A 27,136-nucleotide genomic window follows, 5' to 3' on the forward strand; every position below is an offset into this window, starting at 1 on the left:
TGTGCACAGTATACATCACAGTATACAGCACAGTATACAACACAGTATACAGCACAGTATGCAGCACAGTATACAACACAGTATACAGCACAGTATACAACACAGTATGCAGCACAGTATACAGCACAGTATACAACACAGTATACAGCACAGTATACAACACAGTACACAGCACAGTATACAGCACAGTATACAACACAGTATACATCACAGTATACAGCACAGTATACAACACAGTATACAGCACAGTATACAACACAGTATACAGCACAGTTTACAGCACAGTATACAACACAGTATACATCACAGTATACAGCACAGTATACAACACAGTATACAGCACAGTATACAACACAGTATACAGCACAGTTTACAGCACAGTATACAACACAGTATACATCACAGTATACAGCACAGTATACAACACAGTATACAGCACAGTATACAACACAGTATACAGCACAGTATACAGCACAGTATACAACACAGTATACATCACAGTATACAGCACAGTATACAACACAGTATACAGTACAGTGTACAACACAGTAGACAGTACAGTATACAGCACAGTATACATCACAGAGTACAACACAGTATACAGCACAGTAGACAACACAGTATACAGTACCGTATACAGCACAGTGTACAACACAGTATACATCACAGTATACAACACAGTATACAACAAAGTATACTACACAGTATACAACACAGTATATAGCGCAGTATGCAGCACAGTATACATCACAGTACACAACACAGTAGACAGCACAGTATACAACACAGTATACAGCATAGTATACATCACAGTGTACAAGACAGTATACAACACCCTATTCATCACAGTAGACAGTACAGTAGACAACACAGTATATAACACAGTATACAGTACAGTATACAACACGTATACAGCACAGTGTACAGCACAGTGTACAACACAGTATACATCACAGTATACAGTATACAACACAGTAGACTATATAGTCTACATCACAGTATACATCACAGTTTACAACACATGTACAGTATACAGTATAGTAGACAATATAGTATACACCGTAGTATACAGTACAGTAAACAACACAGTAGACATTACAGTATACATCACGGTATACAGCAAGTATACAGCACAGTGGACAGTACAGTATACAGCACAGTATACAGTATACAACACAGTAGACGATATAGTCTACATCACAGTATACATCACAGTTTACAACACATGTACAGTATACAGTATAGTAGACAATATAGTATACACCGTAGTATACAGTACAGTAAACAACACAGTAGACATTACAGTATACATCACGGTATACAGCAAGTATACAGCACAGTGGACAGTACAGTATACAGCACAGTATACAGTATACAACACAGTAGACGATATAGTCTACATCACAGTATACATCACAGTTTACAACACATGTACAGTATACAGTATAGTAGACAATATAGTATACACCGTAGTATACAGTACAGTAAACAACACAGTAGACATTACAGTATACATCACAGTATACAGCACAGTAGACAGCACAGTATACGTCACAGTATACGTCACATCTACACAGTAGATAGTAAAGTATAGTAGACAATATAGTGTACACCGATTTGATTAGATTTGATTTGAGTATACAGTACAGTAAACAACACAGTAGACATTACACTATACATCACAGTATACAGCACAGTAGACAGCACAGTAGACAGTACAGTATACAGAACAGTAGACGCTATAGTAGACAATATAGTATACAACACAGTATACAGTATAGTATACACCACAGTATACAGCACAGTATAGAGCACAGTATACAGCACAGTATACATCACAGTTTACAGCACAGTATACAGCACAGTTTACAGTACAGTATACAGAATAGTAGACGATATAGTATACACCGTAGTGTACAGTACAGTAAACAACACCGTAGACATTTCAGTATACATCACAGTATACAGCACAGTATACTGTACAGTAGACAATATAGTTTACATCTAAGTATACAGCACATTATACAACACAGTATACAACACAGTATACAACACAGTAGACAGCACAGTATACAGCACAGTATGCAGCACAGTATACAGCACAGTATGCATCACAGTTTACAGCACAGTATACAGCACAGTTTACAGCACAGTTTACAGCACAGTATACATACAGCACAGTTTACAGCACAGTATACAGCACAGTATACAGCACAGTATGCATCACAGTTTACAGCACAGTATACAGCACAGTATACAGCACAGTTTACAACACAGTATACTGTACAGTAGACAATATAATATGCAGCACAGTATACATCACAGTTTACAGCACAGTATACAGCACAGTATACAGCACATTATACAACACAGTATACTGTACAGTAGACGATTATAGTATACAGCACAGTATACAGCACAGTATACAACACAGTAGACAGTGTAGTATTTATTTAATGTGTGTGGTATACTGTTTCTTTATCAACTCATTAGCTCTCCATGTTACTCATCCCATTAATTTTTTCATTTTCTCATTCTCTCCGTTTTTCTCTTTAACAGAGTTCAGAAAAGGCATGCTTTACGAGGTCACTTGGTCGCCATGCCGATACGGACGACCCCGATTTCATCTTCATGATCTCACATCTTTCTTCCTTTGATGTGGATATTCTTCCGCTGTTGGAAAATAAGACACTTTTCATTTAATAAAAAAAATAAAAGTAACCTTTTTTTATCCATTGTTTTCCATCCTGTTCCTTATATTTTGATATACTGTATTTCTTCTTTATTTGTTTACCTTCAACCGGCATGCATCATTAATATCTACCTGGCTAAACTTTATGAACGTTTGTATTGCTTTGTGTTTGTAATATTCCTTCGTTTTGGGATATATAAACACTTCAAAAGTTCACTTACGATTTGTCAAAACAAATATATCTTCCTAGAGAGCGGACAACATCGAAGATATAGCTAGCATAACAGTCTTTCATTGAAGATGTAGCTAGCATAACAGTCTTTCATTGAAGATGTAACCAGCATAACAGTCTTTCATTGAAGATGTAGCCAGCATAACAGTCTTTCATTGAAGATGTAGCTAGCATAACAGTCTTTCATTGAAGATGTAGCCAGCATAACAGTCTTTCATTGAAGATGTAGCCAGCATAACAGTCTTTCATTGAAGATATAGCTAGCATAACAGTCTTTCATTGAAGATGTAGCCAGCATAACAGTCTTTCATTGAAGATGTAGCTAGCATAACAGTCTTTCATTGAAGATGTAGCAGCATAACAGTCTTTCATTGAAGATGTAGCTAGCATAACAGTCTTTCATTGAAGATGCAGCTAGAATAACAGTCTTTCATGGCTGGAAGATTGGTGAAGGTGAGGAAAGTGAGAGTCACCTGGGAATCAAAGAAGTCTCCAATTAGTTGTTGTTTGTTAGATGGGCTGTTTTTGAGCTGACAAGCGTTGATAGCACTGAGACACAGAGACACTGAGCAGTGGGTTCCATCAGTATTCACCACAACTAGCTGTCCTAGAATCCCTCCACACCTTCCATTCCCCATCGAGTGATTCTGCTGTGTTCAGCTATCAGTGTGTGTGTGTGTGTGTGTGTGTGTGTGTGTGTGTGTGTGTGTGTGTGTACAGGGAGAGAGATTGGCAGCTCTTCCCTCTCTCCTAGAATGCCACTGAAGCAGCCATAGACTACTTGTGTGTGCATTCTCCTGTGTGTGTGTGATGTGTGATGTGTGTGTGTGCACACTTCTTTGTGTGTTATGTGTGTGTGTTATGTGTGTGTGCACACACTTCTTTGTGTTTGTTATGTGTGCGTGTGCATACTTCTTTGTGTGTGTTATGTGTGTGTGCCTGGACACAATCCTGTCTCGAAGCTCTATGGACAATTTCCTCAACCTCATAGCATGGTTTTTGCTCTGACATGCACTGTCAACTGAGGGACCTTATGTAGACAGGTGTGTGCCGTTCCAAATCATGTCCAATCATTTGAATTTACCACAGGTGGATTCCAATCAAGTTGTAAAAACATCTCAAGGATGATCATTGGAAACAGGAAGCACCTGAGCTCAATTTGAGTGTCATAGCAAAGGGTCTGAATACTTACGTAAATAAGGTATTTTGGTGTTTAAGTATGTGTGTGTGGGAGTGGGAGCATACGAGTGTGAGTGCGTGTACACGTCTGTGTGTGTGTCAGTGTGTGAAAGAGAGTGTGTGTGTAAAATTCAGCCATGGGCATCCTCTCCCTCCTGACAAATCAACCTGTCAGTCGGCCATCTCTCATCCAGATTCCATTACTTCGCCATTTGACTTTCAGCCCTCCCTACCTCCCTGTCCTGCATGTCTGTTTGCGTGCCCTTTATGCCTCCCCAAGCCTCTCTCTCTCGCTACCTCCCTATCCAAGCCTCTCTCTCTCTCTTTCCCACCCTATCCAAGCCTCTCTCTCTGTGTCTTTACCACCCTATCCAAGCCTCTCTCTCTCTCTTTACCACTCTATCCAAGCCCCTCTCTCTCTTTTACCTCCCTATCCAAGCCTCTCTTTCTCTCTACCTCCCTATCCAAGCCGCTCTCTCTCTCTTTTAACACCCAATCCAAGCCTCTCTCTCTCTCTTTACCAGCCTATCCAAGCCTCTCTCTCTCTCTCTCTCTTTACCACTATCCAAGCCTCTCTCTCTCTCTTTACCTCCCTATCCAAGCCTCTCTCTCTCTCTACCGCCCTATCCAAGCCCCTCTCTCTCTTTACCACCCTATCCAAGCCTCTCTCTCTCTCTACCACCCTATCCAAGCCCCCTCTCTCTCTTTAAATCTCTATCCAATCCTCTCTCTTTCTACCTTCCATGCCAAGCCTCTCTCTACCTCTCTATCCAAGCCTCTCTCTACCTCTCTATCCAAGCCTCTCTCTTTCTCCTTTCCAATCCAAGCCTCTCTCTACCTCTCTATCCAAGCCTCTCTCTACCTCTCTATCCAAGCCTCTCTCTACCTCTCTATCCAAGCCTCTCTCTACTTCTCTATCCAATCCTCTCTCTTTCTACCTTCCAATCCAAGCCTCTCTCTACCTCTCTATCCAAGCTTCTCTCTACCTCTCTATCCAAGCCTCTCTCTACTTCTCTATCCAATCCTCTCTCTTTCTACCTTCCAATCCAAGCCTCTCTCTACCTCTCTATCCAAGCCTCTCTCTTTCTACCTTCCAATCCAAGCCGCTCTACCTCTATCCAAGCCTCTCTCTACTTTTCTATCTAAGCCTCTCTCTACCTCTCAATCCAAGCCTCTCTCTACCTCTCTATCCAAGCCTCTCTATCCAAGCCTCTCTCTTTCTACCTTCCAATCCAAGCCTCTCTCTACCTCTCTATCCAAGCCCCTCTCTACCTCTCTATCCAAGCCTCTCTCCACTTCTCAATCCAAGCCTCTCTACTTCTCTATCCAAGCCTCTCTCTGCCCGCCTCCCTATCCAGCCTCTCCCTGCCTACCTTCACACTCCAACCTGTCTCCTGTCTGGGGCTCTCCTGCATTTTCTCTGCCTGTCTGTCTCAGGCACCTTGGCTGGGCTCTCTCCTTTTCTGAAGCTCTTTCAGCTGGGCTGTCTGATCTCTGATAAACCACTTGGATGGAGTATGACCTCTGGCTAGTGTAATCTATCTCAATTTCTTCAGTGCCATGCTATCAGTAATTACCTTCTCATTCTGTCCCCCTATCCTCTGGAGAGTGACACCCTTTCTACTCTCATCTCTCAACGCATTCCTTCATCTCTCTCTCTCTAACTCTCTCTCTCTCTCTCTCTCTCTGCTTACTCTGTCTTTCCTCAGAATCCCCTCAGATTAGCTATACGTGTCCTTATACGTCTCCTCTCCTCCTCCGTCCCAACTCATCCCTTCTTTCTGTTCTCTCTCCCTCTCTCCTCAGATCCCTCAGATCAGCTATGCGTCCACGGCCCCAGAGCTCAGTGACAACACGAGGTATGACTTTTTCTCCCGCGTCGTACCTCCGGACTCCTACCAGGCCCAGGCAATGATGGACATCGTCACGGCGATGGGATGGAACTACGTGTCCACGCTCGCCTCCGAGGGGAACTACGGCGAGAGCGGTGTCGAGGCCTTCGTACAGATCTCCCGGGAAACAGGTTCGTGGAATAGCGAAACATGCTCAGACACACTCTAACACACAGTACTGAATGGAGGTGCTGAATCTTCATGAACACCGTCCACAGTTCTTGAGCGTTTGGACATCTCTCTTCTGTGCTGGGTCCCTGCGGACCTCTGAATAACAGTAGCTGCCCTAGTAGATGTCAGTCTCAAATATCTATATTTAAAAACGTCAGCGATATTAACTATCAGATAGTGTCTGTCAGCTTCGGATTGACAGTCAGTCAGCATTTTTTTTTTAAACTACGTATTTCATCAGATACACTCTCTGTTGGTTTTAACTTGTCTCTGTGTGTTTGTTGAGATTGCTCGGGTTTGTCAGCGATCACCGATGTCTATTTTTCTTAGTGTGGGAAAGGAAATGACACCTCATTCCAAATATACTGAAATGCATAATGTTTGTTTTGGGGAATATGGCATCGATTTAGACACCATATTCAAACAGTCAAATCAGACACGTGAATTCCCTCCCAAACTCACAGATAGACATCAGTGACCATTTGAGTTGGAGCCCCTGCTGTGCTTACTGCTGTAAGCAGTGTGGCTAGTTTCTACTGTGTGCCTTTACTGTGGGTTTCTGTACTGTGCTGTGCTGAGGGCTATGTGGTGTGACAGTGAAAACAGTCAGCTGTTTAGATGTTTAGCCTTGCTAGGGCTGTGCAGATGTTGACATGGCTGGAGGGGACAGGGGTGGGAGGAGGGGGGAGGGAATAGAAGGGGAAAAACAACAGTGGAGCCGTCTGTCTGTCTGTCCATTTGATACGATGCTGAGCACAACATTTAACATCTAAAAGAGAATGCCCTGCAGATCCACACACTCAAACTAACATATTTCATTCAGTAGGCTCTGGGTAGAAGGCAATTGCACTCCTAAGTGATTAGAATGAAGTAAATGTCCATTCCCTGATTCCTGCTCTCGAACAGACAGCTTTTATTCCACTACACTGTGTCCTGTCTTCCAGTTGTGGAGTATTACTAACACCATGATACTCCCACTGCCCGGTCTGTGGCGGTCTCTGGACATGAGGGTGGCTGGAAGATGTTCGTATGTTTGTGCGTACATGTGTGTGTGTGTGTGTGTGTGTGTGTGTGTGTGTGTGTGTGTGTGTGTGTGTGTGTGTGTGTGTGTGTGTGCGTGTGCAGGTGCCTACATGTATGTGTGTGACGAGTCTGAGAGGAGAGAGAAGTCGACTGACTGTCCCTCTGAATTGGTTTTAATGAAGAGAAGCTGTGAGGAGGAGAAGAAAGACGGATGAGGCGAGGGGGAAGAGAGGAACAACAGAATGAGGCCACAGCAGGCTACATGGATGTAATGACAGGGGTCATAATAGACCAACTATCCTCTTTCCTCTCTCTCTCTTTCTCTCTCTTTCCCCCCTCTCTCTTTCCCCTCTCTCTTGCCCCCTCTCTCTTTCCCCCTTTCTCTCTCTCTCTATCTCTCTCTCTTTCACTCTCTTTCCCTCTCTCTGCATTTCTCTCTCTTTCCCTTTCTCTCTTTCCGTCTCTGTCTCCCTATCTCTCTCTCTCTTTCTCTCTCGTTCCCTCTCTCTCTCTCTCTCTCTCTATATATATATAAATATATACAGTATATATATATATCTCCCCTCACGCCCTCTCTGTCCTCATCCCCTGTGATTGAATGATTGTGATTATTTAGTGATTGAGTTATTATTTAATAGTATTGTTATTACTGTGATGACTGCCGCCGCCTCCTCTTACCCTTCTCCCCGCATGCTGCTCCTGAGCAGCTGTGGTAATTGCTGTTAAATCGAGGAGTTATGATTCCCGAGACATTATGTGTGTGTTTGTGTCTGTGAAGCACGTCTCCGCTCCCTCTAGGCATAATAAGGATGTTTTCACCATAACGTGTAAGACGCACCTAACCATTAATAGCGTGATGATGGAGGATGTCTGTAGAGAGAGGGGATGGCGTGTCCATTTTAACTAGCTGATTCTCTCATCTTGTGTGTGTGTGGGGGGGGGTGAAAACAGGAGGGAGCGAGACGGAATGAAAGATTGACTATAGTTTGTAGCAGTATAGTACACCGTTTTCCCATTGATGTGTGTGAAGAAGAAGAGAGAGAGGAGTGAGAGGGAGAAAGAGAGAGTGGGAGAGAGGGAGGAAAGAGGGAGGAGACTCAGAGGGGGGAGAGATTGAGAGAGACAGAGCGATGGGATAGAGTGAGAGAGAGGGAGGCGAGAGGGAGGAGACTGAGAGATTGAAAGAGACGGAGAGGAAGAGAGATAGAGTGAAAGAGAGGGAGAGACAGAGAGATGTGACATTGAGAGAGAGAGAGAGAGAGAGAAAGAGAGAGAGAGATGTTGAGCGAGAGAGAGAGAGAGAGATAGAGAGAGAGAGAGAGAGAGAGAGAGAGAGAGAGAGACAGATGGGAGGTATTCTCTCTCTTTCGTCCAGACATCCAGATGACAGACTCTCCTCCTCCAGCTGTAGGATAAGAGGTGGATTACGACACAGAGATGGATGATTCACACACACACACACACACACAAAGAGAGAGAGAGGGAGACAGAAGAAATAATAGCCAGCCAATTAGTCTAGTAACTAACGCCACATGACAGTCAGATGAGAGGGTCAATAGGCATGCAACAATGAGCACCATGTTTCAGCGTCTGATTAGTGGAAGTAACACCCTCTGTCTCCTCTGTGTGTGTGTGTGTGTGTGTGTGTGTGTGTGTGTATGTGTGTGTGTGAATCCTCCATCTATGTTGTAATCCACCTCTTATCCTACAGCTGGAGGAGGAGAGTCTGTCATCTGGATGTCTGGACGAAAGAGAGAGAATACCTCCCATCTGGATCTGTCTCTCTCTCAATTCAATTAAATTTACTTTATTGACATGGCAAGTTCATTACATTACATTTCTTACATTGTCAAAGTATACATATCGAAAAAAAAAGAAGAAAAAAAATATATATTTATATATAAAACAGATATATATTTATATGTAAATAAATGGTGGGACCAACAGCAATAATAATAGTAATAGTGGACATGGGATTACCATTAACAACAACTACAGCAACAATATTAATGAGAACAACAATACATTAAAGCAATGGTAGTGGACCAGTGTCAACATGACTTCAACATGACTGAGAAGACACATGATGTGGTATGAAAGACAAAACAAAACAAGATGGGAAATATTATCGACATTACTTTGCACTTTTCACTGGCTGTCCCTCAGGTTGTGGCAGAAGGACACATATTTGGCTGCCAAAACTGCACATTTTGGCTTTTCACCCAATAAATATTTGATTATTTGATCTTTTATAGTTTCAAATTCTTTGTATTGAATTATAATTTGGGGAAAGAAATATTCTCTTAGGTCTGAGTATTTGTCACAGTGTAATAGGAAATGCAGCTCTGTCTCTACCTCTCCCCCGGAGCAGAGTGAGCACAGCTCACTGAGTCTGTACCTAGTCAATGTTTTCATTAGTTTTCTATCAGTCACAGTGGTCAGATAGTCTGCCACCATGTACTGTCTGTTTAGAGCCAAATATCATTGAAGTTTACTTTGATTTTTTGATGTGTCTTTCCAATAGGTGATATATTTTTATTTTTGTTTTGTGATGATTTGGTTGGGCCAGATTTTCTGAATGCTGTCCTGAGGCTCTATGGGGTTGGTTTGGGTTGGTGAACTGAGCCTCAGAACCTGCTGGCTGAGGGGACTCTTCTCTTGTTTCATCTCTTGACATTGTAGAGCTGTGTGATGGAATTTGGGGTCTTGGGGTCACTTGTTTTTAGATGGTTGTAAAATTTGATGGCTCTTTTTTCTATTCGAATGAGGAGGGGGTATTGGCCCAATTCTGCTCTACATGCGTTATTTGGAGTTTTTCTTTGCACTTGCAATACAGTCTTGCAAAACTCTGCATGCAGTATTTCGATTGGATGTTTGCCCCATTTGGTAAATTCATTATTAGAGATTGGACCCCATACTTCACTGCCATATAGAGCAATTGGTTCTATAACTGATTGAAACATTTTGAGACAGATTCTAATTGGAATTTTGATTTTGATGTTCCTTTTAATGGCATAGAATGCTCTTCTTGCTTTGTCTCTCAGCTCATTCACAGCTATGTGAAGGCTACCTGTGTTGCTGATATTTAGTCCTAGATATGTGTAGTTTTTGGTGTGTTCTAATAGAACTGTGTCCAAATATAATTTATATTTGTCATCCTTATTTCCAGACTTTTTTTGGAATATCATTATATATTTTTTTTTTAGGTTAACGGTCAGAGCCCAGGTCTGACAGAACCTGTAAAGATGATCTAGGTGCTGTTGTAACCCTTCTTTAGTGGGAGACAGCAGCACCAGGTCATCTGCATACAGCAGACACTTGATTTCAGTGTTGTGTAGGGTGATACCAGGTGCTGCCGATTCATCTAATGTTTTTGCCAATTCATTCATGTAGATGTTAAATAGTGTTGGACTTATTGGGCAGCCCTGTTTCACTCCCCGTCCCCGAGAGAATAAGTCTGTTTGCTTGTTGCCAATTTTAACCGCACATTTGTTTTTAGTGTACATTGATTTATTAAAATCATATGTTTTCCCTCCAATATCACTTTCTATTAGTTCATAAAAAAAAGACCTTTGTGCCAAATTGAATCAAATGCTTTCTTGAAATCTACAAAACACGAGTAGATTTTGCCTTTGTTTTTGGTTTAATTGTTTATCAATTAGAGTGTGGAGGGTGTAAATGTGGTCTGTTGTACGATCATTTTTTTGAAATCCAATCTGGCTTCTGCTCAGGACGATGTGTTCGTCAAGGAAATGATGTAGTCTGCTATTTATAATACTGCAGAGAATTTTCCCCAAGTTGCTGTTAACGCAAATTCCTCTCAATTTGTCTCCATTTTTATAGATTGGTGTGATCAATCCCTGGTTCCAAATATCGGGGAAAATACCTGCAGTAAGGATAATGTTGAAGAGTTTGAGTATAGCCACAGAATTTGTGGTCTGTATATTTGATCATTTCATTTAAAATACCATCAGCACCACAGACCTTTTTGGGTTGGAGAGTGCATAGTTTTCCCCAATAATTATTCTTCTGTAATTGGGGTATCCACAGGATTCTGATGATTTAAGGATTTGTAATTTATCTTGTATATCTTTTTGTTCTGGGCTCTTTGTTATATTGCTGTAGAGGTGTGCAAAGGGATTTCTCTACATATCCCCATTTTGGATAGCCAATTTCTCGTGATGAGGTTTGTTTAATTTATTCCAATTCTCCCAGAAGTGGTTTGATTCTATGGATTCCTGGATTCCATCCAGCTGATTTCTAATGTGCTGTTCCTTTTTTGTTCTTAGGGTGTGTTTGTATTGCTTCAGTGTTTCCCCATATTGAAGGCCTATATTTTTGTTGTCTGGTTCTCTGTGTTTTTGATCAGATATATTTCTCAGTGACTTTCGTAGATTTTTGCAATCATTATCAAACCATTTTTCATTATCTGTTATTTCTGGTTTGCTCTTATGCTTCTTTAAATTAGTCAAGGAGGCTAATTTGTCAAATATAAAGTTTATGTTCCAAACAGCCAAATGTACACCTTCATTGCTGTGGGAGAATGTTAAGGCTAAAAAGTTGTCCAGGAGAGATTGTATTTTTTGGCTAATAATTGCTTTTTGGTAGATGTCTGTACTGTTTGCACTCCATCTATAGGCCTGTTTTGTACCATGTAATTTATTGGGCCGTGATGCTTCATGGTTGGGTTCCGCTCTTCTCAGATACACTGTGATTTTACTGTGGTCTGAGAGAGGTGTTAGTGGGCTGACTGTGAAGGCTCTGAGAGACTCTGGGTTTAGGTCGGTGAGGAAGTCGTCTACAGTGCTGCTGCCAAGGGATGAGCAGTAGGTGTAACTACCAAAAGAGTCCCCTCTCAGCCTACCATTGACTATGTACAGACCCAGTGTTCGACAGAGCTTCACGAGCTGTACTCCGTTGTTGTTTTTCACTTTGTCATAGTTGTTTCTGGGGGGGTATGTGGGGAGGGAAAGGTTGTTGCTTCCTGGTAGGTGTTTATCCCCATCACTGTTAATAGTGTCTTGTTCTTCTGCTGTTCTAGCATTCAGGTCTCCACAGACCAGTACATCAGCCTTGCGCCTGAAAGTGACTAATTTCCCCCTCTAGAATGGAGAAAGTCTCTTCATTGAAGTAGGGTGACTCTGAGGGGGGAATGTATGTGGCACAGAGGAAGACGCTTTTATCTGTCAAGATAGTCTCCTTGTTGATTTTTAACCAGATAAATAATTCTCCTGTTTTGATCAATTCGATTGAATGAATTAGTTCAGATTTATACCATATTAGCATTCCCCCTGAGTTTCTGCCCTGTTTGATTCCTTTTAAATTAGTGGATGGTATGATTATCTCCCTATAACCTACTGGACAGCCAGTGGAAACATCACCTCTGCACCATGTTTCCTGTAGTACTACAATATCAACGTCATCAATTTCTTTCAGGAAGTCTGGGTTTCTGCTCTTTAGTCCAAAAGCAGAGGACTTTAATCCTTGTAAATTCCAACATGCAACGTAAAAAGATTTCATAACTTTTTTTTATTTCTTCTTCTCTCTCTACCTCAACATTCTCTCTCTCTCTCTCTCTCTCTCTCTCTCTCTCTCTCTACCTCAACATTCTCTCTCTCTCTACCTCAACATTCTCTCTCTCTCTCTCCCTCTCTCTCTCTCTCTCTACCTCAACATTTTCTCTCTCTACCTCAACATTCTCTCTCTCTCTCTCTCTCTACCTCAACATTCTCTCTCTCTCTCTACCTCAACCTTCTCTCTCTCTACCTCAACATTCTCTCTCTCTCTCTCTCTCTCTCTCTCTCTCAACATTCTCTTTCTCTCTCTCCACCTCAACAGTGTCTCTCTCTCTCTCGATATGTCGCATCTCTCTGTCTCTCTTTCTCTCTCTCTCTCTCTCTCTCTCTCTCTCGCTCTCTCTCGCTCTCTCTCGATGTCACATCTCTCTATCTCTCTCTCTCTCTCTCTCTCTCGATGTCGCATCTCTCTGTCTCTCCCTCTCTCACTCTATCCCATCTCTATGTCTCTCTCAATCTCTCCCCCCTCTCTCCTCCCTCTCTCCCACTCTCTCTTTCTCCTCTCTGCTCCCCTGCCTCCCCTCTGGTAACAACCTCTCATAAACAACTATCCAATTGACCTTTGTTTCATTTGTTCATTAACCTTTGATTATATGGAATTAATTCCATTCACATTTAGCAAACAAACCAGGGCTCCTAAACGAGATGCGTTCAAAAAAGATAATAACCGCAAATGATGAGCAAACAAGGGATGAACGTAGGTTCACTGAGCCTGAACCGTTCCCTGAACAGCTCACCGTGATGGGGAGGCTGGGACAGCTGTAGACTGACAGTTAGAAGGACCAGCATCAGTGGATGGTGTGTGTATGTCTGTTTTTGTGTGTGTGTGTGTGTGTGTGTGTGTGTGTGTGTGTGTGCGCGCGCCTGCCCGTGTGCGTGTTTACTGTGTGTGTTTCTCTGTGTGTGGGTGTGTGTGTGTGTTTGTTGACGTTAAAACATTTGCATCCCCATTGCCTCTTCCTCTTGAGTAGCAGTGGATGCCTCAAGGCTGGACGAGGCCAGTAGACCACAGTGCTGACTATAGACTGACAGTCTAGAACGACCCACTGATGTTGGCGGATGTTGTCATTAGAGCAGACTTGATTTAACCCCGTTGTCTCTTAGCCTCTCCCTCATGCGTAGTAGTGGTCACCTCGAAGCAAGATCAGTCCATGACACTGAATCAATACATGTGTAATGTCAGGGGTGGGGTACTGCATGGCCTATGATATGATTGGCGGATGTTGACATTAGGACAGACACAATCCTATTCCTCTTGTGTGGTAGTGGGTGCCTAGAGGTTAGATCAGGTCGGTGCAGTACACGATGGTGCCGACAACCATACTATTTGTGGTGTCAGGAGAGAGGAGAGATATGGCTAGTGACATGATCATCAAGGGCCATAAGGCTTCGCTTCAATTCATCACCAGGAGGAGTTTCACAGAAGATCACATGCCCTCGTGGAATAGCCTAGAGCGACAACCTCTCCTCACCCCTCCTGCACCCCATTTCCCCTTCTCTTCCTCTTCAACTCTCCAATAGTTAGTATCAGAACATGCTAATAACACAGGCAGACAGACATACATACAGACAGACAGACAGACAGGCAGGCAGGCAGGCAGGCCTGCAGTTTTTTAGTTTTTTTTACGTGTTATTTCTTACATTGGTACCCCAGGTCATCTTAGGTTTCATTACATACAGTCGAGAAGAACTACTGAACATAAGAGCAGCGTCAACTCACCATCAGTACGACCAAGAATATGACTTTCGCGAAGCGGATCCTGTGTTCTGCCTTTCACCCAGGACAACGGAATGGATCCCAGCCGGCGACCCAAAAAAACGACTTCGTAAAAGGGGGAAACGGAGCGGTCTTCTGGTCAGACTCCGGAGACGGGCACATCGTGCACCACTCCTTAGCATTCTTCTCGCCAATGTCCAGTCTCTTGACAACAAGGTTGATGAAATCCGAGCAAGGGTAGCATTCCAGAGGGACATCAGAGACTGTAACGTTCTTTGCTTCACGGAAACATGGCTCACTGGAGAGACGCTATCGGAGTCGGTGCAGCCAGCTGGTTTCTCCACGCATCGCGCCGACAGAAACAAACATCTTTCTGGTAAGAAGAGGGGCGGGGGCGTATGCTTCATGGTTAACGTGACGTGGTGTGGCCACAACAACATACAGGAACTCAAGTCATTCTGTTCACCTGATTTAGAATTCCTCACAATCAAATGTCGACTGCATTATCTACCAAGGGAATTCTCTTCGATTATAATCACAGCCGTATTCCCCCCCAAGCAGACACATCGATGGCTCTGAATGAACTTTATTTGACTCTTTGCAAACTGGAATCCATATATCCGGAGGCTGCATTCATTGTAGCTGGGGATTTTAACAAGGCTAATCTGAAAACAAGACTCCCTAAATTTTATCAGCATATCGATTGCGCAACCAGGGCTGGAAAAACCTTGGATCATTGCTATTCTAACTTCCGCAACGCATATAAGGCCCTGCCCCGCTCTCCTTTCGGAAAAGCTGACCACGACTCCATTTTGTTGATCCCTGCCTACAGACAGAAACTAAAACAAGAAGCTCCCGCGCTGAGGTCTGTTCAACGTTGGTCCGACCAATCTGATTCCACACTCCAAGACTGCTCCATCACGTGGACTGGGATATGTTTCGTATTGCGTCAGACAACAACATTGACGAATACGCTGATTCGGTGAGCGAGTTCATTAGAACGTGCGTTGAAGATGTCGTTCCCATAGCAACGATTAAAACATTCCCAAACCAGAAACCGTGGATTGATGGCAGCATTCGCGTGAAACTGAAAGCGCGAACCACTGCTTTTAATCAGGGCAAGGTGACCGGAAACATGACCGAATAAAAACAGTGTAACTATTCCCTCCGCAAGGCAATCAAACAAGCTAAGCGTCAGTATAGAGACAAAGTAGAATCTCAATTCAACGGCTCAGACACAAGAGGTATGTGGCAGCGTCTACAGTCAATCACGGATTACAAAAAGAAAACCAGCCCCGTCACGGACCAGGATGTCTTGCTCCCAGGCAGACTAAATACATTTTTTGCCCGCTTTGAGGACAATACAGTGCCACTGACACGGCCCGCAACTAACACATGCGGACTCCCATTCACTGCAGCCGACGTGAGGAAAACATTTAAACGTGTCAACCCTCGCAAGGCTGCAGGCCCAGACGGCATCCCCAGCCGCGCCTGTTATGGTGCGTGAATGAGGACCCAAAAGCGAATTAACAAACAGAGTACTTTAATGACGAACATACGTGGGCTCAGATGGACAGGTAGATTCCGACAGGACAGGACAAGGTTGCAGCACACACGATGATAGTCTGGTTCAGGCATGAGACACATAAACAAACAAACAAGAATCCGACAAGGACAGGAGCAGAAACAGAGACAGATATAGGGACCTAATCAGAGGGAAAAAGGGAACAGGTGGGGAACGGGGTGAATGGGTAATTAGGAGGAGACAAGGCACAGCTGGGGAAAAGAGGGGGAGAAAAGGTAACATAACAACGACCAGCAGAGGGAGACAGGGTGAAGGGAAAGGACAGAGACAAGACAACATGACAGTACCCCCCCACTCACCGAGCGCCTCCTGGCGCACTCGAGGAGGAAGCCTGGCGGCAACGGAGGAAATCATCGATCAGCGCACGGTCCAGCACGTCCCGAGAGGGAACCCAACTCCTCTCCTCAGGACCGTACCCCTCCCAATCTACTAGGTACTGATGACCACGGCCCCGAGGACGCATGTCCAAAATCCTACGGACCCTGTAGATGGGTGCGCCCTCGACAAGGATGGGGGGGGGGGGGGGGAAGACGAGCGGGGGCGCGAAGAACGGGCTTGACACAGGAGACATGGAAGACCGGGTGGACGCGACGAAGATATCGCGGCAGAAGAAGGCGCACTGCGACAGGGTTAATGATTTGAGAGATACGGAATGGACCAATGAACCGCGGGGTCAACTTGCGAGAAGCCGTCTTAAGGGGAAGGTTCTGAGTGGAGAGCCAAACTCTCTGACCGCGACAATATCTAGGGCTCTTCGTTCTACGCTTATTAGCAGCTCTCACAGTCTGCGCCCTATAACGGCAAAGTGCAGACCTGACCCTCTTCCAGGTGCGCTCGCAACGTTGGACAAAAGCCTGAGCGGAGGGGACGCTGGACTCGGCGAACTGAGATGAGAACAACGGAGGCTGGTACCCGAGGCTACTCTGAAAAGGAGATAGCCCGGTCGCAGACGAAGGAAGCGAGTTGTGGGCGTATTCTGCCCAGGGGAGCTGTTCTGACCAAGACGCAGGGTTGCGAAAAGAAAGACTGCGTAAGATGCGACCAATAGTCTGATTGGCCCGTTCTGCTTGACCGTTAGACTGGGGGTGAAAGCCGGAAGAGAGACTGACGGAAGCCCCAATCAAACGGCAAAACTCCCTCCAAAATTGAGACGTGAATTGCGGACCTCTGTCCGAAACGACGTCTGACGGAAGGCCATGAATTCTGAAAACATTCTCGATGATGATTTGTGCCGTCTCTTTAGCAGAAGGAAGCTTAGCAAGGGGAATGAAATGAGCCGCCTTAGAGAACCTATCGACAACCGTAAGAATAACAGTCTTCCCCGCTGACGAAGGCAGTCCGGTGACAAAATCTAAGGCGATGTGAGACCACGGTCGAGAGGGAATAGGAAGCGGCCTGAGACGGCCGGCAGGAGGAGAGTTACCGGACTTAGTCTGCGCGCAGACCGAACAAGCAGCCACGAAACGACGCGTGTCATGCTCCCGGGTGGGCCACCAGAAACGCTGGCGAATGGAAGCAAGCGTACCCCGAACGCCAGGGTGACCGGCTAACTTGGCAGAGTGAGCCCACTGAAGAACGGCCAGACGAGTAGGAACGGGAACGAAAAGAAGGTTCCTAGGACAAGCGCGCGGCGACGGAGTTTGAGTGAGTGCTTGCTTTACCTGCCTCTCAATTCCCCAGACAGTCAACCCGACAACACGCCCCTCAGGGAGAATCCCCTCGGGGTCAGTGGAGGCTACTGAAGAACTGAAGAGACGAGACAAAGCATCAGGCTTGGTGTTCTTAGAGCCCGGACGATAAGAAATCACGAACTCGAAACGAGCGAAAAACAGCGCCCAACGCGCCTGACGCGCATTAAGTCGTTTGGCAGAACGGATGTACTCAAGGTTCCTATGGTCAGTCCAAACGACAAAAGGAACGGTCGCCCCCTCCAACCACTGTCGCCATTCGCCTAGGGCTAACCGGATGGCGAGCAGTTCGCGGTTACCCACATCATAGTTACGTTCCGACGGCGACAGGCGATGAGAAAAATACGCGCATGGGTGGACCTTGTCGTCAGAGAGGGAGCGCTGAGAAAGGATGGCTCCCACTCCCACCTCTGACGCGTCAACCTCGACAACGAACTGTCTAGAGACGTCAGGTGTAACAAGGATAGGAGCGGATGTAAAACGATTCTTGAGGAGATCAAAAGCTCCCTGGGCGGAAACGGACCACTTAAAGCACGTCTTGACAGAAGTAAGGGCTGTGAGAGGAGCTGCCACCTGACCGAAATTACGGATGAAACGACGATAGAAGTTCGCGAAGCCGAGAAAGCGCTGCAGCTCGACACGTGACTTAGGGACGGGCCAATCAATGACAGCTTGGACCTTAGCGGGATCCATCTTAATGCCTTCAGCGGAAATAACAGAACCGAGAAATGTGACGGAGGAGGCATGAAAAGTGCACTTCTCAGCCTTCACGAAAAGACAATTCTCTAAAAGGCGCTGGAGGACACGTCGAACGTGCTGAACATGAATCTGGAGTGACGGTGAAAAAATCAGGATATCGTCAAGGTAAACGAAAACAAAGATGTTCAGCATGTCTCTCAGGACATCATTGACTAATGCCTGAAAGACAGCTGGAGCGTTAGCGAGGCCGAAAGGAAGAACCCGGTATTCAAAGTGCCCTAACGGAGTGTTAAACGCCGTCTTCCACTCGTCCCCCTCCCTGATGCGCACGAGATGGTAAGCGTTACGAAGGTCCAACTTAGTGAAAAACCTGGCTCCCTGCAGGATCTCGAAGGCTGAAGACATAAGAGGAAGCGGATAACGATTCTTCACTGTTATGTCATTCAGCCCTCGATAATCTATGCAGGGGCGCAGAGACCCGTCCTTCTTCTTGACAAAAAAAAACCCCGCTCCGGCGGGAGAGGAGGAGGGGACTATGGTACCGGCGTCAAGAGCTACAGACAAATAATCTTCGAGAGCCTTACGTTCGGGAGCCGACAGAGAGTATAGTCTACCCCGGGGGGGGGTGGTTCCCGGAAGGAGATCAATACTACAATCATACGACCGGTGTGGAGGAAGAGAGGTGGCCCTGGACCGACTGAACACCGTGCGCAGATCGTGATATTCCTCCGGCACCCCTGTCAAATCACCAGGCTCCTCCTGTGAAGAAGAGACAGAGGAAACAGGAGGGATAGCAGACATTAAACATTTCACATGACAAGAGACGTTCCAGGAGAGGATAGAATTACTAGACCAATTAATGGAAGGATTATGACAAACTAGCCAGGGATGGCCCAAAACAACAGGTGTAAAAGGTGAACGAAAAATTAAAAAAGAAATGGTTTCACTATGATTACCAGAAACAGTGAGGGTTAAAGGTAGCGTCTCACGCTGAATCCTGGGGAGAGGACTACCATCCAGGGCGAACAAGGCCGTGGGCTCCTTTAACTGTCTGAGAGGAATGTCATGTTCCCGAGCCCAGGTCTCGTCCATAAAACAGCCCTCCGCCCCAGAGTCTATTAAGGCACTGCAGGAAGCTGACGAACCGGTCCAGCGTAGATGGACCGACAAGGTAGTGCAGGATCTTGAAGGAGAGACAGGAGTAGTAGCGCTCACCAGTAGCCCTCCGCTTACTGACGAGCTCTGGCCTTTTACTGGACATGAAGTGGCAAAATGACCAGCGGAACCGCAATAGAGACAGAGGCGGTTGGTGATTCTCCGTTCCCTCTCCTTAGTCGAGATGCGGATACCTCCCAGCTGCATGGGCTCAGCACCCGAGCCGGCAGAGGAAGATGGTAGTGATGCGGAGAGGGAGGCGACGGAGAGCGCGAGCTCCTTTCCACGAGCTCGGTGACGAAGATCAACCCGTCGCTCAATGCGAATAGCGAGTTCAATCAAGGAATCCACGCTGGAAGGAACCTCCCGGGAGAGAATCTCATCCTTTACCTCTGCGCGGAAACCCTCCAGAAGACGAGCGAGCAAGGCCGGCTCGTTCCAGCCACTGGAGACAGCAAGAGTGCGAAACTCAATAGAGTAGTCTGTTATGGATCGATTGCCTTGACATAGGGAAGACAGGGCCCTGGAAGCCTCCTCCCCAAAAACAGATCGATCAAAAACCCGTATCATCTCCTCCTTAAAGTCTTGATACTGGTTAATACACTCAGCCCTTGCCTCCCAGATTGCCGTGCCCCACTCACGAGCCCGTCCAATAAGGAGAGATATGACGTAGGCGACACGAGCAGTGCTCCTGGAGTAAGTGTTGGGCTGGAGAGAAAACACAATATCACACTGGGTGAGGAACGAGCGGCATTCAGTGGGCTCCCCAGAGTAACACGGCGGGTTATTGATTCTGGGCTCCGGAGATTCGAAAGCCCTGGAAGTGGCCGGTGGATCGAGGCGGAGATGGTGAACCTGTTCTGTGAGGTTGGAGACTTGGGTGGCCAGGGTCTCAACGGCATGTCGAGCAGCAGACAATTCCTGCTTGTGTCTGCCTAGCATCGCTCCCTGGATCTCGACGGCTGAGTGGGGAGGATCCGAAGTCGCTGGGTCCATTCTTGGTCGGATTCTTCTGTTATGGTGCGTGAATGAGGACCCAAAAGCGAATTAACAAACAGAGTACTTTAATGACGAACATACGTGGGCTCAGATGGACAGGTAGATTCCGACAGGACAGGACAAGGTTGCAGCACACACGATGATAGTCTGGTTCAGGCATGAGACACATAAACAAACAAACAAGAATCCGACAAGGACAGGAGCAGAAACAGAGACAGATATAGGGACCTAATCAGAGGGAAAAAGGGAACAGGTGGGGAACGGGGTGAATGGGTAATTAGGAGGAGACAAGGCACAGCTGGGGAAAAGAGGGGGAGAAAAGGTAACATAACAACGACCAGCAGAGGGAGACAGGGTGAAGGGAAAGGACAGAGACAAGACAACATGACAGCGCCCTCAGAGCATGCGCAGACCAGCTGGCTGGTGTATTTACGGACATATTCAATCAATCCCTATCCCAGTCTGTTGTTCCCACATGCTTCAAGAGGGCCACCATTGTTCCTGTTCCCAAGAAAGCTAAGGTAACTGAGCTAAACGACTGCCGCCCCGTAGCACTCACTTCCATCATCATGAAGTGCTAAGAGAGACTAGTCAAGGACCATATCACCTCCACCCTACCTGACACCCTAGACCCACTCCAATTTGCTTACCGCCCAAATAGGTCCACAGACGATGCAATCTCAACCACACTGCACACTGCCCTAACCCATTTGGACAAGAGGAATACCTATGTGAGAATGCTGTTCATCGACTACAGCTCGGCATTTAACACCATAGTGCCCTCCAAGCTCGTCATCAAGCTCGAGACCCTGGGTCTCGACCCCGTCCTGTGCAACTGGGTACCTGACTTCCTGACGGGCCGCCCCCAGGTGGTGAGGGTAGGAAACAACATCTCCACCCCGCTGATCCTCAACACTGGGGCCCCACAAGGGTGCGTTCTGAGCCCTCTCCTGTACTCCCTGTTCACCCACGACTGCGTGGCCACGCACGCCTCCAACTCAATCATCAAGTTTGCGGACGACACAACAGTGGTAGGCTTGATTACCAACAACGACGAGACGGCCTACAGGGAGGAGGTGAGGGCCCTCGGAGTGTGGTGTCAGGAAAATAACCTCACACTCAACGTCAACAAAACTAAGGAGATGATTGTGGACTTCAGGAAACAGCAGAGGGAACACCCCCCTATCCACATCGATGGAACAGTAGTGGAGAGGGTAGTACGTTTTAAGTTCCTCGGCGTACACATCACAGACAAACTGAATTGGTCCACCCACACAGACAGCATCGTGAAGAAGGCGCAGCAGCGCCTTTTCAACCTCAGGAGGCTGAAGAAATTTGGCTTGTCACCAAAAGCACTCACAAACTTCTACAGATGCACAATCGAGGGCATCCTGTCGGGCTGTATCACCGCCTGGTACGGCAACTGCTCCGCCCACAACCGTAAGGCTCTCCAGAGGGTAGTGAGGTCTGCACAACGCATCACCGGGGGCAAACTACCTGCCCTCCAGGACACCTACACCACCCGATGTCACAGGAAGGCCATAAAGATCATCAAGGACAACAACCACCCGAGCCACTGCCTGTTCACCCCGCTATCATCCAGAAGGCGAGGTCAGTACAGGTGCATCAAAGCTGGGACCGAGAGACTGAAAAACAGCTTCTATCTCAAGGCCATCAGACTGTTAAACAGCCACCACCAACATTGAGTGGCTGCTGCCAACACACTGACTCAACTCCAGCCACTTTAATAATGGGAATTGATGGGAAATGATGTAAAATATATCACTAGCCACTTTAAACAATGCTACCTAATATAATGTTTACATACCCTACATTATTCATCCCATATGTATATGTATATACTGTACTCTATATCATCTACTGCATTTTTATGTAATACATGTATCACTAGCCACTTTAACTATGCCACTTTGTTTACATACTCATCTCATATGTATATACTGCACTCAATACCATCTACTGTATCTTGCCTATGCCGCTCTGTACGATCACTCATTCATATATCTTTATGTACATATTCTTTATCCCCTTACACTTGTGTCTATAAGGTAGTAGTTTTGGAATTGTTAGCTAGATTACTTGTTGGTTATTACTGCATTGTCGGAACTAGAAGCACAAGCATTTCGCTACACTCGCATTAACATCTGCCAACCATGTGTATGTGACAAATAACATTTGATTTGATTTGATCTGACAGACAGACAGACAGACAGACAGGCAGGCAGGCAGACAGACAGACATACAGACAGACAGGCAGGCAGGCAGGCAGGTAGATTTAGGGACGTGCCTGGAGAAGGCCTGGGCTTCCAAACCCCAGACTGTGGAGCAGTAGCTCCAGTGACATCCAGACAGATCCAGGCAGTGGCTCTGACTATGGCCCGTCATGACAGGCCTCAGGCGGGCTGCCAGGGACGGAAGGGCCCTGACCATGAGTCACCATGGTGGATGAAAAGACACAGTGACAACACACTCCAGCCACCTTTCTCTCTAATGGTCATGAAGAAAGGCTTCATCTTCTGTCTCCGGACCCCTGGTCAGATCTGGCAGAGAGAGGCAGTACCTGACTGGGCCAGCAATAATGAACATGGCTCGGAATCAATTACCTTCTCCTGGTGCAACGCCAGTTTATCTCAGCCTCTGTCCCCCAGGCGATACCAACCCAGCTGAGTACCTGCCACTAGGGCAACAGCCTAACAACGCAGCACCACCTTCTGCCAGCCTGGACAAACCCGTAGAGCTTTGACCCTTAACCAACCATTATAACCAGGAGAGGGACTCTCTGACCTTATATCACCCAAGCCTGCTGTTTTTGCTGCTGGGGTGAAGAAGAGAGGATAAGCCAGGGAGCCTGTGTGTCTGCCGTGGTACCTATCCATCGTGTCTGTGTTCCACAGGTCTCTGAGCCTTTGTGTGTGTGTGTGTGTGTGTGTGTGTGTGTGTGTGTGTGTGTGTGTGTGTGTGTGTGTGTGTGTGTGTGTGTGTGTGTGTGTGTGTGTGTGTGTGTGTGTGTGTGTGTGTGTGTGTGTGTGTGTGTGTGCGTGTGTGTGTATGAGCCTCGAGGGAATAGGGAAACTACTATCTCCACAATGTAACGGACTGCAAGCTTTAGTGACCAGCCCTGAACAGATACCAGCACCAGTACACAATGACAGTTCTATAGCAGTTCTGTAGCAGCTCAACTGGCACGGGAGGGGAAATCAAAGCACCACAGACGGACGAACGAAGACAAGACAAGACATCTCTTTGAGAATCATTCATTAAAGGGTTATCGCAACGAGCTATTTAATCAGCTTTGTAGGATTGAATGTTTTTATCTCCAGACTTGTATTTCCATTGCTGTCTGAAATCCTCGCTGTCCCTCAACTACAGTGGAGGTCTGACTCATTTTACAGACCATAATATTGTTTGAGTCAGCCTAAAGCTCTCTCTGTGTGTGTGTGTGTGTGTGTGTGTGTGTGTGTGTGTGTGTGTGTGTGTGTGTGTGTGTGGAAACCTTGTTCTCAGGTGACAAGATTCAGTACGCCTCTGCCTTCATCTGTGTATTCATCATGCCACACCACAGCACTCTGTGATGTGCCGTATAAGACTCTGTGTGGATTGATGATGGAGGGGGTAGAGAGCTTCTATATGGAGGAAAAGGTGGAGAAGAAAGAGGAGGATGACATTGACAATGTAGTGGTAGGCCGATCCTTCACTGTCAGTCACATGTCCCCCCGCCTTAGTCTCCCAGATCCTTGTCCTTAATTATGGGCTTCTGAGGATCAAGGGGAGATGATGCAATTCATCATCGTCTGAGAGAGAGAGAGAGGGAGAGGGAGAGAGAGAGGGAGAGAGAGATGGGAACAACATCAAACAAGCATTTGTAACCAATTAACGCAGCAGAGTTCTGTTTATCTCAAGGTGAAAGCCTTCATTTCCGTTGTCGCCAGGCATCTCTGGGTCTGACTTTGTTGTTGTGGAGTTTACTAGACGCTGTAGTGTTCACTAGACGCTAGTTCTCTTATCAAATTACCCTTTTTCTCCTTGAGTATTACTAAAGTCAACAATATGAGCTCCACGAAGGCAGTTTTACCGCATTGTTACAGTGGTTGGAGGTATGTGGTGATTCGGTATGTCTAAATATGTGCTGATACTGGGTCACTGCTTTCCTGACTGTCTACACACAAAAAAAAACAAGTGTTCCTCAAGGTTTTTTTTGGGGGGAAGGGTGATGCTTTTCTGTGGAACAATAATGACTCAGAACTCTTCAATGGTTCTTTCTAGTTCAGAGAAGGGTTCTTCGCTCTTTTAGTGATAATTCAAATGTAGGGGAGGCGGCTCATTAGAATATTTTGGGGCGTCGGTTACGCACAGCTCTTTTTTGTGAGTCATTCCAGTTCATCTAATGTGTTTTGCTAAGCTGTTTAAGTGTGTACATGACTATGGCCAGTAAGTGTGTTGAGGCTGCACATGTGGTTTTGACTCAATTAAGAATGGTTGTTTAATTATGTCAGAGGTTCTCAATGATCTTCTCAGGGACTGCCAGCTGTTCCAGAGGGTTCCCAATAGATTTACCTCTTAAATAGAAAAAGGTTTACCAGAATATGTTCTTCAAAAGGATTTACGAAGAACCTTTCAGAATGAGGAAGGCTCTTTTTAGAACCATTCTCTATAAAGGTTCTACAAATAACCATGTGAAAGGGTTCTATATAGCCCCCAAAAGGGTTGTAACCATCGCAGAACCCTTTATTGGTGCTACTACAACCTTTTTCAATGTCTATTAGAACAATAGGACAGGGTTCTTTAAATACAAGTTCCATTTAGAACCTTATGAGCATGGCTCTTTATTGAACCTTCAACAAAGGTTCCACTATGGTTACAAGCCTAAGAACCCTCATGAACCATTATTGTTTAGTGTGGCGTCATTCCTTTCTGTTTAGAGACAGACACCGAGACGGGTCGACCACAGACAGACAGCACAGTCTCTGCACCCATCGATACTCTTGTATTGTGTCTGTGTGTTTCTCTGTGTGTATGTAAACCAAACAGTGTGAAACGTGTCCCTTTTTTCACCTCACCTGGTCACCATTCCCGCCTGGAGTCCCAAACTCCTCAAGCGACGGGACGAAATAACAGAGACAGTTCACCTCTATATACCCCACAGGCAATTTACACAGCATCACTGCGTTATTGTGTGTGTGTGTGTGTGTGTGTGTGTGTGTGTGTGTGTGTGTGTGTGCGTGCGTGCGTGCAGGAGAGCGCTAGAGAAGAGTGTGTGAATCTGCCTGCACGACCCAAAAGCACTTTACCGGCTGCATAGTTCTGCTCCAGTGACTTCAGTTTTACTCTCTGGCTGTAGAACCATCTTCAGAGAAGCGGTCAAATATCATGGTTAAAATACATTGAAAAAACCAAAGGTGGTGCTATTGTTTTTTTTGTTGTTTTTTTAAAGCTGAATGACTGCTGCAGATGTCAATATGTCGGTGTGCTTACCGAATGCCACCCCATTCACCACGTTTCAGAAATCTCTGTCTTTGCAGCTTAGAATCTAATAGCAGATGTATCTTTGTACACAGCCACTATTGGTTCTTGGCTGTACTATCCTGACGTAATCATGCTATGAATATATCTGGCATAAATGAATACATTTGTAGTCTGTTAGGTTTTAGTTTTGGAGTGTAGTGAAACGTGGGTGGATGGCTTGGGATCACTATAATTAGATATTCAGTAAACAAACCGATTGATGAAAATATAGTGGCTCAACCCCAACGTTTTTATGTTCAGAACAGACTTAAAGACACCTGTGCGATGAATAACCCCATGCCAAAAAGGTCAATGTTCATTTCGGCAGTGTTTATGTTTTCGTTAGGCTCTAAGTAGGTAAATTGATTGAAGCCGGCTTCACATACACAACAACAAACCATCAGGAAAAACTGAATCTGAAATGTTATCAACATACCATACCATCTGAAGAACTTCTTGGATATGTTGGTCCATGATTAAGAACAAGTTGGTAAAGCTAAGGAGGATCAGAACTCTACTTTAGACATCTACTCGTCTTTCTTGGATGGACACAGCATATATGGTTAGAGTACAACCTGTCCTAACAGTATCCAGAACCATTTCTAGAACCTTTCATATTCTCGTATACTGGGCATCAATATAGTGTTTCACTAGACATGCACAGACACAATCTGTCTGGCCAGGGATTGTTCCTTGCTTGTCTAACTCAGACCAGACAAGTTGCTCACAGACGCAAATGTGTTTGAACTTCCACCTGGAAGGTTGGCGAGTCGATCCCAGATATCCGTGCTAGAAAAGGAAGTGCTCTCCTCAGACACGTACATGTGCACGCACACACTCACACTAATGGATGGTGTTGCAGTGGGGCCTGATTAGCCGGGTCTGAATAGGCCAGAATTGCATTTCTGTCGGCATGGCAAATGTATAGTGTCTCTGACTCCTACCCCGGGACAAGGGAGAGTCATTTAACGCTGTCTACCTTCCTCCCTCTCTGTCTACCCTCCT

The 27,136-nt window shown here is 45.7% G+C and overlaps 1 protein-coding gene across 3 annotated transcripts in view; it reads left to right on the forward strand.

The window, feature by feature from the left end:
- The window catches only part of LOC110490742 (metabotropic glutamate receptor 8), a 319,290-nt gene that overhangs the window by 102,322 nt on the left and 189,832 nt on the right, over positions 1–27,136 (forward strand). For all 3 annotated transcript variants that reach the window (XM_036944571.1, XM_036944570.1, XM_036944572.1), the window contains exon 3: positions 5,910–6,126. In XM_036944571.1, coding sequence (XP_036800466.1) covers positions 5,910–6,126 — 217 coding nt within the window. The remainder of the gene's footprint in view (positions 1–5,909; positions 6,127–27,136) is intronic.

Source organism: Oncorhynchus mykiss, chromosome 15 (assembly GCF_013265735.2).
Source record: "Oncorhynchus mykiss isolate Arlee chromosome 15, USDA_OmykA_1.1, whole genome shotgun sequence".
In the NCBI taxonomy this organism is placed as follows: domain Eukaryota; kingdom Metazoa; phylum Chordata; class Actinopteri; order Salmoniformes; family Salmonidae; genus Oncorhynchus; species Oncorhynchus mykiss.